Source organism: Nothobranchius furzeri, chromosome 9 (assembly GCF_043380555.1).
Source record: "Nothobranchius furzeri strain GRZ-AD chromosome 9, NfurGRZ-RIMD1, whole genome shotgun sequence".
Lineage (NCBI taxonomy): Eukaryota > Metazoa > Chordata > Actinopteri > Cyprinodontiformes > Nothobranchiidae > Nothobranchius > Nothobranchius furzeri.
Window position 1 is genome coordinate 20,624,062 of NC_091749.1, and position 14,635 is coordinate 20,638,696.

Sequence of the window (14,635 nt, forward strand, 5' to 3'; positions counted from 1 at the left end):
TTGGCTGGGGACAGGCAAGGAGGATGTTTGGTTTTTTCCTGAACTAAACCTACTGAAGAACTTGCTCAGTTCATTGGCTGTGTCCAGGCTGCGATCTGTGCAATCCCTCTGCTTGAAGCCTGTGATCTTCTTCATCCCTGACCAGACATCTCTGATATTGTTCTTCTGTAGTTTGTTCTCCAGCTTCTTCCTGTATGCCTCCTTGCTGTCTCTGATCTTGATCTTCAGTTGCTTCTGTATACTCCTCAGTAATTCCCTGTCTCCCTCCTTGAAGGCTCTTTTGTCTCATTTAGCAGATTCTTCAGTTCACTGGTGATCCAGGGTTTGTTATTAGCGAAGCATCTCACTGTTCTGGTGGGTATGATATTGTCCACACAGAAGTTTATATAGTCAGTGACACATCCAGTCATGGCATTGATGTCCTCTTCATATCCTTGGCAGAGAGTCATTCAATCTGTGGTCTCAAAACAACCCTGCAGGGTGTCTTCAGCATCCTGTGATCATTTTCTCACAGTTCTTCTTATCACAGGTTGCCTCTGAACACATGGTTTGTATTCTGAGCAGAGAAAAACAAGATTGTGATCTGATTGTCCCAGAGGAGGTCTTGTTTTGGACATGTATGCATTCTTTACATTTGCATAACACAAATCCAATGTCTTGTTTTCTTTGGTGGAGCAGCTGACAAAATGTTGAAATGTTGGAAGTGTAGCAGAGAGCGAGGCATGATTAAAATCACCAGATATAGCCACAAATACATTGGGGTGCTGGGTGTGTAGCTTAGTGAAAACGGAACTGATGGCATCACATGCATTTTCAGCAATGGCTGAAGGTGGAATATAAACGGTTGCCAAGACAACACTGGTGAACTCTCTTGGCAAACAATATGGGCGACAACTTACTGCCAAGAGTTCAACATCTGGGCTGCAGAGACGACATTTCACTGAAACATGACATGGATGGCACCATCTGTTGTTGACAATCACTGCCACTCCGCCTCCTTTTTTTCCCCCCACTCCTCTTCAGATCTCTGTCTGCTCGTACAGTCAGGAATCCTGGCAGAGAAACGCTGGAATCGGGGATATGGTTCAGCAGCCACATCTCAGTGAAATTCAGACCACTGCACTATCAATACTCTGGCTGAGTCCTTGAAAGGGCTTGGAGTTCATCCATCTTGTTGGCCAGTGATCTCACATTGCCCATTATGATCGATGGGAGAGATGGTTTGAATTTCCTCTTTCTCTGTCTCCCTTTTGCTCCCGCTCTGCACCCACGCTTCTTGCGTTGTAGCTCATTTGAGATTTGTGACTTCAGTTAAGGTATTATTTCAGCCTTTCCAATGTTAATCAGCTGCTCACGATTGTAAACCAGCTTGTTGCCATGGTTATGCATCATAACAAATGCTCAAATAGTGAAAAAAGTGCAGTAAAAACCCTCTAAGCTTCAAAGCACTAGAAATAGAAAAGTAAAAGGTAAAAAAAATACAGTTTTTCTTAAGTCGCTAGAAGAAAAAATGTCCAAAAAAGGCAAAACTTACATGTAGTTCACAGAGCTACTCCAACATGCAGCCATCCAGAGCAGCGCGAGAATTGGAACTATGTATAGTTTTAAAATGAACTTCTACATGTTGGGGGATTTGGAAATTTTAAGTAACTCATCCGAATAATGGACATTTCAGCTTAATTATAATCTCTAAAGATTAGTGAGCTCTTTGGAAATAGAGTTCTGACCAAATACTTCCTTAAAATGTGTTAATACATTTCTCATTTACTAGGTCCATATTATCTAATTTAGCTTTATGTAAATTTGGAGTTTGTATGTTTAAATTGTTTTTTATTGATAGGATAAGAACCGTTGGGATATTTTTTGTAAACATCACTAGAGCAGGTCAAATTATATTTAGAATTAAAATCATCCGAATCAAGTATATTGCCCATATCCATCAAACGTACAACAGACCAACTGATTTTGTCATCCACTCTTGTACAAACATTGATTTAGCCCTGCTCACTATCACCCTGTTGGTCCACAGTGGGACAATGTGTGGACTGAAATTATATTTAAACATCATCTGCCAGTTTAAAAGAACTTTTTCTTTAAACTTTGAGAGTTTTATTGGCAATTTAGAAATTTCTAACTCACAAACTAATAAATGGCCAATACCTCCGACTTTATTAAACACAAAAGAAGGTAAGGCAAACCAAATATCCTCACCGTTTTTAAGAAAGACTTCAGCCAATTAATCTTCAACATCCCATTCACAATCTCAGTCAACAGCCCTTATACCCCTATCTTTGTAGTCCTTTAAAATGTCTACATTTCTGATGTAGTGATGTTTATTTCTCCATATGAAACGAAAATTATTTCTATTAATTTCTTTTATAACTCTAGCTGGGATGGGTAGGGAGTATGCTGTCTGGATTATGATTCCATTTTAGTTAACATTTTTCTACCAAATACTGTTAGGTCGCTTCGTAACCAGTTATGTAAAATAATTTTGCCTTTATCAATAGGATCTTGAATATTGTTTTTTCACTAATTTCCACACATTTGGTTATCCAAATTCCTAAATATTTAATCTCACTTTAAACAGGCATACTCTACAGTGAAGAGTCAGAATGGCTGTGGATACTCAGTGAATGGCAGTGGTTAGCACTGTTGCCTCGCAGCACGAAGGTTGCAGGTTCGAAACTTGGCTGCGGCCTTTCTGCGTGGAGTTGCGTGTTCTCCCCATGCATGCGTGGGTTTCCTCCGGGTACTCCGGTTTCCCCCACAGATCACAACATGCCCTATAGGTTAGAAATTATAAGTCGCTTTGGATAAAAGTGTCTGCTAAATGAATAAACATAAACATAAACATACTCATCAGTTCACATTTGTCCAAATTTAAGTGCAAACCAGAAGCTTGTGAGAAAAAAGGCTTAGTTGTATTTAAGGCTAATGGAATTTGTTCTTTATTTTTTAGAAAAAGAGGCGTATCATCAGCTGGCTGACTAATAATTAATTTGTGGTTGTTATGTCTAAATCTTTAATATTTGAATTTAAAACAGTTACAGCTCAGTGGCTATAATGAATAACAAGGGTGAGATGCTGCAGCCCTGTCTGATTCCTCTTTCTACCTGGAATCTGGAGCATGCACCTTCTGGAAGGGAAACACAACTATTAATATTGTGATGTAACATTGCAATCCTATCAACGAAAGGTTTCCCAAACCCAAGATGTTTGAGTGATTCAAAAACAAAGCCATGTTCAATGGAATCAAAGGCTTTGTAGAAGTCCAGAAACATCATATAACCATCATCTTTAATTTGGTAACTGTAATCTATAAGGTCCAGAACCAAGCGGATATTATTATGGATCGGCCTTCCTTTGAGAAATCCTGATTGTGTTGGGCTAATTATTTCTGAGATGCCAGTTTTTAATCTAGTTGCTAAAGCTTTAGTAAAAATCTTATAGTCTGTATTTAGAAGGGTAATAGGTCTCAGATTACTTAATACTCTTTATCTTTCCCAAGGTTTGGAATCAACTTTATTAACCCTTGTTTCATCGTTTTCATCGTCTCCATCAGCTCCTTTTGATTTATGCATTCCAATAATGCTTGGAATACTAGGAGTTTCAATTGTTCCCAAAAATCTTTATAGAGGTTAGTTGTTATGCCGTCAGGTCCTGGTGAGCGGTTAGATGCCATGTTTTCAATAGCACAATCTAATTCCACCAGAGCTAAATCCTTTTCGCAAATTTCTTTAAAACAATCATCTATCGATGGAATAAAATCATTAATTTTATCAAAAAAAAGGCTGTGGTATGTTGTTCTGAATATGATGACTTTATAAACATTGCTGTAAAAATTAAAAACTTCTTTGGAAATGTGTTTAGGATCTGTACTTTCCTCTCCATTTACCACGAGATTACAGACTGAATCTGTGCTTCTCTAACTTAAAAAAATAGGCTGTATTCTTTTCTCCCTCTTCTATCCACTTGGCTCTGGATCTCACATAAGCACCTCTGACTTTGTTCAGATACTTTACATCCAATTTAGACAGCAGGGTGTTAATCTGTGCTTTTTCTTCTTCAGTCCAGTTTAACTTGCTATAAAGATCCAGAAGTTCCCTTACCACAGTTGTTTCTTCTTCTCTTCTTTGCTTATTTAATTTCTTACCAAATGCAATAGATGTTTTTCTAATGCTAAATTTCAGAAACTCCCATTTAGTTATTGCTGTGCTAATGTTATTATTCCTAATTTCCACAATAAGTTTACGAATAGTAGTACAGAATTCTTCATTTTTAGCAGCTGAGAATTAAATGTCCAATAATCTTTAAAACTATTAACTTGGTCTACTTTTCAAACTAAGAGTTGTAGTGCAATGATCACTCTAAGGACTGTTACAAATGACTGTTTCTGTAGCACAACGTAAAAGGGAGTTTGAAACCAGCCAATAATCTATCCGTGATCTAATGTGACCATTAGGTTTGTGCCAGGTAGACAGTCTGCTTTCCCCGTTCAATTCTCTCCAGATATCTACTAATCTGTTATAAACAGTGAAGTCTTGCATAATTGGATTTCTATGTTCGCTTGAGAATTTAGTAGGTCACCTATCCATCCACTCATCCGGGGTAATGTTAAAATCACCTCCCACTATCACATGGTTAGTGTGAAGTTTTGTGTTAAGTTATTTTATAACCGTTGACAGCTGATGCAACAAATTGCTATTTCTTTGATCATCGTTAGAACCATAGATGTTAACCAGAATAATCAGAGTATTATCAATATTCAAGACACATGCAATCCAGATCTGAATCCACTGTTATCCAGAACCTTGCCAGGACATCTGTTAAAAGAAACCACAACACCAGCTGAGTGGTCTGTACCATGACTAAATAGAATAGTATCTCCCCATTTCTGTGACCAAAATCTAGCATCTGACTCATTTTAATGAGTTTCCTGAAGAAAAATACAATTTGCTTCTTGCCCCTTGCCGAATAAAAAAACTGCATTACTCTTAACTGAGTCTTTAATTCCCCTTGTATTAAAAGAAAGAGAAGAATAACCATTGTTTAACTGGAACACTGAACCCATGAAAAAATGATATTAAAAAGGTTTTAAGAAGGTGGAGTAGAAAAAAATATAGGAAAAGTCCCATTTCCACTACTTCCCACTATATCTCCATGACATCTTCTAGTATCTCAGCCTGTACCTGGAGTCTTCTCCATAATGTGCTTGCCTTCTATGAAAGCAAAAGCACCCCTGAAGCCAGAAGCCTTGCCTTCTTTCCTCGCCTGCTCAATTCTTGGCCACATTGCTTGTCTGGATCTCCAGTCCTCTAGAGTCAGGTCTTCAGGAAAGCGGATCTCTTCTTCATTGCACACACGAGAATCCTTCGTTCGTCTCCAAATGTCATCTCTCACTGCTCTTCTCACAAACAGGATGATGATTTGCCTGCATTTGTTCTCCATCACTCTCCCCACTCTGTGGACAACGTCAACCTCCTCATCCATCTTCTCCTTCAGGTCTGGTGCAATTCTCCTTAGAAGCTCCACCACATCTGCTCTAATGTTTTCATTCATCTTCTCGTTTTCTCCTTTAATTCGAAGACACCACTGCCTTTTGTATCTTTCTTGCTGCAGTAGTCGATCTTTCATGTCCTTCTTCTCTAGTGTGAGTGAGCCAACCTGATTCTCTAGTTTTTATTTTCGACTTGCACTCGTCTAGCTCCTCGGAGTTATGCTGCACTGACAGCGATATACGCTAACATGGCACTGTGTTGTTGCATCTTTTGGCTAACTTTACCCATGCGGTCGTCAACACGTTTTCCAAGTGTTTCAATAGCTTGCAGTATGGTATCAGGAGATTTGTTAGAGTCCTCTTCCTGAGACGTACCTTTGGCCTTCTTTTCCATGTGTGTTTTTTCTGGAGTGCCTGCAGGAGTTGCCGACATTCTGTCTCGCTTGTTGCTACTAGCATTAGCCATCTCCATCGGGGTTGAATAGTCATGCTCCGTGGTTGTAGATAGCTAGGGTATTTTTCACTGCAACAGGCTTGGTGCTGTTGCTCTTCCTCATATTTGGCTGAATTTCCAAAAATAAGTAGAGAAAAGTGGAATATTGAACTTCAGAACTAAAACATCGGGACATTATGACGAGCTCAAGAGAAATGTGATCACTCAGTCCGCCATTTTCCCCTCAGCCCTGCCAGAATTGATGTGGCTCGCAAAATAATATATACAGCGAGAAGAAAAGAAAACTATCCTCATGAATTGGAAATATAGAGATACTCTTTGCATTAACCAGTATAGAAATCTTTTGTTAGATCATATGACCTTCAGCTCTTGCTGGCTAGGTTTGCGGCCGAGTGTGAAGTGGCTGGGATGAGGATCAGCACCTCCAACTGAGAGACCATGGTTCTCGACTGGGAAAGGGTGGCTTGCAACCTCCGGGTCGGGAGAGAGGTCTTACCTCAAGTGGAGGAGTTTAAGTATCTCAGGGTCTTGTTCATGAGTGAGGGTAGGAGGGATTGGGAGATCGACAGGCGGATTGGTTCAGCGTCTGCAGTGATGCGGACGCTGAGCCGATCTGTGGTGGTGAAGAGGCAGCTGAGCCGGAAAGCCAGGCTCTCGATTTACCGGTGGATCTACGTCCCAATCCTCACCTATGGTCATGAGCTTTGGCTAATGACCGAAAGAATGAGATCGTGAATACAAGCAGCCGAAATGAGTTTCCTCCGCAGGGTGGCCGGGCTCAGCCTTAGAGATAGAGTGAGGAGCTTGGACAATCGGGAGGGACTCGGAGTAGAACTGCTGCTCCTCCAGATTGAAAGGAGTCAGTTGAGGTGGTTTGGGTATCTGGTCAGGATGCCTCCTGGACACCTCCCTGGGGAGGTGTTTCGGGCATGTCCTGCCGGCAGGAGGCCCCCGGGTCGACCCAGGACACGTTGGAGAGGTTGCATCTCCAATCTGGTCCGGGAACGCCTTGGGGTCCTGCCGGAGAAGCTGGTGGAGGTGGCTGGGGAGAGGACCGTCTGGAGCTCCCTAGTTGGGATGCTGCCTACGCGACCCGGACCCGGATAAGTGGAGGAAGACGACGACAACGATATTACACTTGATACAGTCTCTGCTTCCACTCCAAGTCAATCTCCCTGGGCCATCACATAGCGATGATAGGGGGTCATCGATATTGTCCTGCGGGATGATGTGGGTGATGGGGCGGAGGATCTGAGATTGGAGTATCCGTACACTCCCTGGAGGTGGGTTCATTGGGGGTGTCTGAGGCTGGGGGGCTGCTGCCCCTCTCTGGAGGCGCTTGGGTTGCCTCAGGGGGTGGACTACTGGCGGTTGTGAGCGGGGCCCCTTGGGGGATTTCGGCGGCAGCCATGGGTTGCTTCCTGGTGGCTGCATCACCCCTGAATAGGTCTGGGTGGGGGCTTGTGGTGTGGGGGTGGCTGACCCATGTGGGGATCTGGGCGGGGACTTGGGAATGAGGTCCTGACTCGTAAGCTGCCATGAAGAAGGCAAGAGCAAGGGGCAGTGCATGGCCGAGGCTCAAGGGCCTCAGGTGGACTTTGGCTCCTCTGGAATAATAACAACTCTGTCCCATCACGGGGAGGGCGATGTCCAGGAGGGGGAGGACCCAACCTTACCAGGATGTCTCATGTCTTAAATATTCTGGAAGTTGTGCAAATGCAGGGATGGGAGTAGATATTTTGCTGGGATGGGGCTGGGTTGGTGCCCTCGGACTCCCTGGGGCTCTGAGATGCTGCTGCTTTGGGCCCTGGCAGATGGGCTGGGGTCTCCATGCCCTGGGGGGGGGCATTTTTGGAACGGAGGTGCCTATTGGGGTCAGTGGGGGAGCTGGCTCCCTTGAGGGCTTAGGCCAACCAGCCATTCCTCCCCATCCCCACACAATATTTTCCTGCTGCTCCTTCACATCATCACACAATCATGCACATAGGACCTTGGGGGGTGGGCAAGTCAGGGGTGCGGTTATGGATACCATTTCCGCATTCCTGTGGCTGCCTGCCCCCTAATTTTATTTGCACCTTAAACACTTCCACCAACGACATTCCACGCAAACATACACTTAGGGCCTTGGGAGTGAGCACAATCAACTGCATTTGGAAAGGGGATCTTTCAGCCTCATCCCGCGTGCCGGTGCCCACTTCCAATTTTAAACTGCGCTTAAACACAGAGGGCTGTGGAGGGAGTGGGCTTGTGTGGTTGCATCAGCTGGCGTAGGCCAGACGATACCTGTACTCCCTGCTCACCACAGCCATGGAATACACCTCATCAACACGCACTAACACTGTATTGAAGCAGGCAGAGGAAGCCTAGGGGTCTTAGCACACCTCTGTTGTCGCTTGGCTTCCCGGGGCTGGAGGCTTGGAGGGGGAGCTGGCCGTCATGTTGGGGTCTGGGGTGGTGGGATGCTTTGCTCAGCATTGAGCTGGGGTGCCTGCTCATCATCACCCCCAGCAGAAAGGGGCAAATTCTGGGAACCAGTGATGGTTGTACCCATTGTGCAGCAGTACCGGGACCAGAGTGAATAAGGTGTGTATGGGGATCGTGAGTGGGTGTCTAGCTTTGATTTTTTTAAGTCTTAGGTTGTATGTGTATGTGTGAGCATGTCTGTGCATGGCTGTATATGTCAAGTGGGGTCTTGGACTCCTCTCCTCTCCTCGGACTTCTTGTGCTACTACGCATCTTCGCCTACCCTCCCCCTGCCTCATTTGCCACATTTGTGACGCCTGGATCAGGCGGTTTAAGATTTTTGGAGTCTGCCTGATCGATCCCGGTGGCTGCCTGGTGGGACCTGATTCCCTGGGCTCTGTTGGGTCCCCGGCGAGGCTGGTCGCCCCTGGGTCCCGGGATTCCGGGCTCGGCCGGCTTGGGGGTGGGAGGCTGCGGGCGGGCCTGTGGGCTTGCTGCTGATATCTCCCGGGACTCTGCCAGCTGCGGCTTGTGGCCCCCCGGGGCAATCCTCTGCGCCTTTCAAGAGGGGGCAGGGGCTTTTCTGGTTACAGTCTCCCTGGGGTCCCTATGCTCTGGGACAGCTCCTGGATCTCTGGGACTTGGAGCTCCCTCCCTCTCCTACACATCTTTGGGGGCAGATCTGTGACCTCTCACGCTCTCTATTGGACGGTCCTATAGAGAAACCTTACATAAACAAGCACATGGACACACACAGGTGACACCCCCCCCCCCCCTCCCTTTTTGTCGTTTCCTTTCTCTTTCACCTCTGTCTCCGTCTCTGGTCAGAATTACAAAGTATTCAAAAAACAATCATAATAAAGTTTTAAGTATCAGGCGTGACATTAAAGCAGAAGCTTTGATGCTCCATCTGAGAGTAAATCTGTAAGACTTGTCACCAGCATTCAGACATCAGTTCTGTTTGCTTCACAGCCAGACAGGACACGGGAGAAAAAAATAAAAATAGAGCACACGCCGCAAAGCGTGACGAAGGCTCGCGTTGCGGCGCTTTGCAGCTGACGTGATCGAGGCCGGAGGTTAACAAGGGCGGCGAATAGAAACGCTCATCTTTCCACGTGCTTCAGCCTCTGATGTGATCCAGGGGTAAGTTAGATTGTATCACTTACATTTTGGCAAATTAAACATAAAGTATTACATTGATTGTGAATGAAGTTTCATTAAAGTATGAAATTGCTCTTATTTTCTGAAAGAATTAAAACAGTTACTTTGTTTGCTCAATATCTTTCTTTCCTCTATGGACTCCCACACCACGGCCTACCGGGACCATCCAAACAAAAAAATAGTAGAACATCTGCTGGGTTTTAAATAATTACAGTTTATAAAACAAACGTGCATAAAGTGTATTCGTCATTTCAGAACTCCACAAGATGCTGTTTTGATTTACATTTTATCTCAAAGATAAATAAAATTGAACTTTATTGATCCCATAGGACAATTAATGTCTGGCAGCTCCTCCAGCACTTGTAGAAGATTTAAAATCCTAATGGCTGCAGAAATGAAGGATTTGCTGATATTTCCGTCCTGCATTGGATTGAGGAGCCTAACCCTAACCCTATCTCCAGTGGTCAATGGGCAATAAGGCGGGGTACATCCTGGACAGAGTGCCAGTCCATCACAGGGCTACACAGAGACACACAGGACACAATCATGCACACACACTCACACCTAAGGACAATTTAGACAGAACAACCAACCTAAAAGTCACGTTTTTGGACTGTAGGAGGAAGCCGGAGTACCCAGAGAAAACCCATGCATGCACAGGGAGAACATGCAAACTCCATGCAGAAAGATCCCAGGCTGGGAAGTGAACCCAGGACCCAATGCAACAGCTCTAACTAATCTTGAATCTCCAGTTGGCCTGAATCTGTAGTCGGCCTGAATCTGCAGTCGGATTGAATCTGCAGTCGGCTTGAATCTGCAGTCGGCCTGAATCTGCAGTCGGTTTGAATCTGCAGTCGGCTTGAATCTGCACTCGGCCTGAATCTCCAGTCGGACTGAATCTGCAGTCGACCTGAATCTGCAGTCGGCCTGAATCTGCAGTTGGCCTGAATCTGCAATCGGCTTGAATCTTCAGTCAACTTGAATCTGCAGTCAGCCTGAATCTGCAGTCGCCCTCAATCTGCAGTCGGCTTGAATCTGCACTCGTCTTGAATCTGCACTCGGCTTGAATTTCCAGTTGGCCTGAATCTGCAGTTGGCTTGAATCTGCACTCGGCCTGAATCTCCAGTCGGCCTGAATCTGCAGTTGGCCTGAATCTGCAGTCGGCTTGAATCTGCAGTTGGCTTGAATCTGCACTCGGCCTGAATCTGCAGTCGGCTTGAATCTGCAGTCGGCCTGAATCTGCACTTGGCCTGAATCTGCAGTCGGACTGAATCTGCAGTCAATCTGAATCTGCAGTCAGCATGAATCTGCAGTCAACCTGAATCTGCAGTCGGCTTGAATCTGCAGTTGGTCTGAATCTGCAGTCGGCCTAAATCTGCACTCGGCTTGAATCTTCAGTCAACTTGAATTTGCAGTCGGCCTGAATCTGCAGTCGGCTTGAATCTTCAGTCGGCCTGAAGCTGCTGTTGGCCTGAATCTGCACTCGGCCTGAATCTGCACTTGGCTTGAATCTGCTGTCGGCCTGAATCTGCAGTCGGCTTGAATCTGCAGTCGGCTTGAATCTTCAGTCAGCTTGAATCTGCAGATGGCTTGAATCTCCAGTAGGCCTGAATCTGCAGTCGGCCTGAATCTGCAATTGGCCTGAATCGGCAGTCGGCGTGAATCTGCAGTTGGCCTGAACCTGCACTCAGCTTGAATCTCCAGTCGGCTTGAATCTGCAGTCGGCTTGAATCTGCAGTCAGCCTGAATCTGCAGTCGGACTGAATCTGCAATTGGCCTGAATCTGCAGTCGGCTTGAATCTGCAGTTGGCCTGAATCTGGGGTCTCTGAGTCTGCAGCCATACACTATTGGAAGCCACATGCACGATGCATGCACTTAATTTGTCCTCACAAAAAGCCCTGCAGTTGGTAGCTGTGTCAGCAGTGCTTGGAAAATTAAGGAGGATAGTAACATATTTCTGCAAAAGCGCAAAGCCAACCTCTCAGCATACGTATGAGTGCCGGCAGATTTCCGCCGCAGAGTAAAGAGCAGCCATCCACAGCCCCCCCCCCCCCCCCCCCCCCCCCCCCCAGCACCGCTGTCCCTCCCCTCCCATTACACACAATACATGCTCCAAGAGGGGGTTAATTTTGTGCATGATGGCACATTCTCTCCAAATGCCCAAAGGCCATGCTGCCCTGAAGTGCACCACGCACCTAGCACCGTTAGTTCCCGTCCAGCCCGGGAAACAGGAGAGGAAAACAAGAGATGAGTTTGTCAATACCGTGCATGTTCCTGCAATGATTGCCAACACGCAGCATCTGACCAACCAGTAGTTAAATGCACAGACAGAAAAGTGGATCCATGGAGGTGGATCTAGTATCCAAACCCGAGTACATCATTCTGCTGCCGTTCCGCTCCACTGAGGTTTCCAGTATGAAGTAGGGGTTACAGTTGCTTCTGCTGAGTGAACCCCCCGCCACACACCCTTTATATCTACAACTAGATATAAATTCATTTCATAAAAATCTTCTTTTAAAAGGTTTTTATTTTCATAAGGCTTCTGATTAATAATGATCTGGTTCTTTTTTATTGTTATGCAAGAAAATTCATTCATTTAATTAGCCAAAAGTGGTCAAGAAATCAACAAGTCTCCTTTTGATACAACAAAATTATTTAAATTAAAATATTGTTTACAAACAACTGAGGTAAATCAACTCTAAAGAAACTAAAACATCTAAGACAACATTAAACTATGTTGTTTTGTGGAAACACTAAATGAAAAAATAGAATGAACCCAAAACAAGAAATGAACTCCAACAAGCACAGGGGTGCAACTGAAAAACACAGGAAACAGTTAAAAAAGCAGCTTACCTGGGATTAGGACTCAAAGAGCAATGATCCACCAACATCTCTGGGAGAAAATCCAGTTTAAAAGAGGCCATGTTAGCAAAAGCTCGTCTTTGTCTTCTTTTATAACAAGAATGAGACACTACTCATTTAACATGTCCTGGTAGAGCTCAGCTGACTAGGAGTTGCTTATAATGAGTTAAAAAACAAACAAATGAGCAGAACAACTCCCTGCAAACTGCTCCATACACTAAAACTCACAAACTAAAACACAAATGAGTTTTGCTGAAGAAACGAGCTTTTAAGTAACAAGAAACAGAGACATAAAAGTCCAGCCAGCCTTCAGACTAGCCGTCAACGTTCTGAGACAAACATGACATGGGGGTCGTGGAAAGGGGGGTGCAGGGATATATGGGCCAGTAGCCCATTCGACCTTTAGGACTACAACAATTAAAGTGCTGATGACCAATGCTCTTTGTATACATTTCTCCCAGGCCAGCAGATTTGCCTTCACTGTCAGATAAACATGGTGTCAGATTGATGGTGATAAGGCCTGTTGGTTAGAGGGAATGAAAGGGGGAGTGCTGCTCCTCCCTCGTCCTCACCTGATTATGAGACTGGACATATCAGGGACTAGCAATTCAGTTCTGTTTCTCACTTTGTGAGGTTTGGACCACAGCAGCTGAGTGATGTCCTAGACTATGGTTTAGGGTGATTACTTGCTACACAACCTCCTATGTAATAAAATCACCTCTGCTGCAGGATTACAGCACAAACTGAAAGACTAAATGTTGGAAGCACAAGACTTACATGTAGCAAAATCCAACCTACCCTTAATGGAAGGTTAATGTACTCGTCCAGGGTGGACTGGGACCAGAATTCGGCCCTGGCGTTTTACGAACCGTCAGCCCTCACAGCGGGGCTCAACAACAATCAATGCATTTTTATGATTGCAATCTGCTGAGGATTTATATCATTTCTCAAGTTAGTAAAGTTCCATGAAGTTTGACATGTTTTATTATAATCCAGTTCTGTTCTTGTTGAGTGAGTGTGCGTACGTACGTCATGGTCTGATGTTGCACCATTTTCTGCAACCATCTGATTCTTTTGGCATTTTAACATCTGGCCCAGTCGGTAGTGTCGGCTCAGCCCCATACGTCCAGGTGTTGTTCACACAGCCTTCTCAGGAATGTAGAATATCTCTGAGCATGTGGGTGAGGCAAAAGACACATGGAGAAGTCCGTTCTGTCTTCCTTAAAGTGACAATGCACATTTTTACCATTAATCTCTGAAAACATCCATCGAAATGTTGTTGAAAATGATTAAAACGAACTCCAGTCATTGCAAATTTAAACCATATAACCATAACGGGTCTAAAGTACATAGAGCGCGGGGTTTGGAGTCCTGCGCCTGTCGATGATGTCACACTAGATGATTGGCTGGATGTACGACGTACAAAAGTTATGTTACCACGTTCAAAAACATTTAGTTTAAGGTAACTTGTATGCCCCTCAGAAATACAACTCGGCACAAACATGGTGGTGTTGCTGGACATTTAGCTCAGTTTTATGGCTTTTTGTCAGACTCTGAACCAGGAAATAGCTGCAGGCGGAGCAATCAGTGACCCCGCCCCCTACCCAATCTGTGACCGGAGTGATGATGTTGGCCCTGCCAGGTACCTCAACAGAGCAGGGACCAAAAATAGGAGAGAGTAGAGGAAAAATGCCGAGCCGTGCCCTTGGGAACAGCGGCCGGGCCGAGCTGCGTCGTCCGAGTTGCTCTGAGTGGTGTTCCTGGAAAACTACCTTAAGCGTAATGTTTGGCAATAATCAATACCTTTATAATGTAATCTGCTGATGAGATTATGTATATCATTTCTCAACACAGCTCTAAGCTTGTGAATATTTTACAGGAGGAAAAATATCAAGATGTTTATTGTATATCAGAATTCAGCTAAAAGATATCAAGATGTACGTTTTGGTCCACGTCGCCCAGCCCTTCTGATGAACCATAGTTGCATTCTGCTACTGATGAAGCGCTGTTTTAATCATGCACCCATGTCCTTTTTTTCTATAATTTTTCAGGCAGAAGAAGGTGATGCTCCAAGGGCCTCAGAGGCAAATGAAGAGGCATTTGAAGACCAGAGCACCAGAAGAGAAACTCCTGCTTCAGCATGAGCTGGATACTCCCACACTTTATCTCCATCAGGAGCATGCTTCCTTGCATT

General features: G+C 44.7%; 1 protein-coding gene and 1 long non-coding RNA gene across 2 annotated transcripts in view; one reads left to right on the top strand and one right to left on the bottom strand.

Annotated features, from left to right (window-relative positions):
• LOC107374193 (CUGBP Elav-like family member 1) overlaps positions 1–14,110 on the bottom strand; it is a 126,310-nt gene extending 112,200 nt beyond the window's left edge. Inside the window, exon 1 of the mRNA XM_054735788.2 lies at positions 12,433–14,110. Within this exon, the coding sequence (XP_054591763.2) occupies positions 12,433–12,503 (71 nt within the window). The 5' untranslated portion in view covers positions 12,504–14,110. The remainder of the gene's footprint in view (positions 1–12,432) is intronic.
• The window catches only part of LOC139071739 (uncharacterized), a 111,717-nt gene that overhangs the window by 55,143 nt on the left and 41,939 nt on the right, over positions 1–14,635 (top strand). The gene's annotated exons all lie outside the window — the stretch shown is intronic.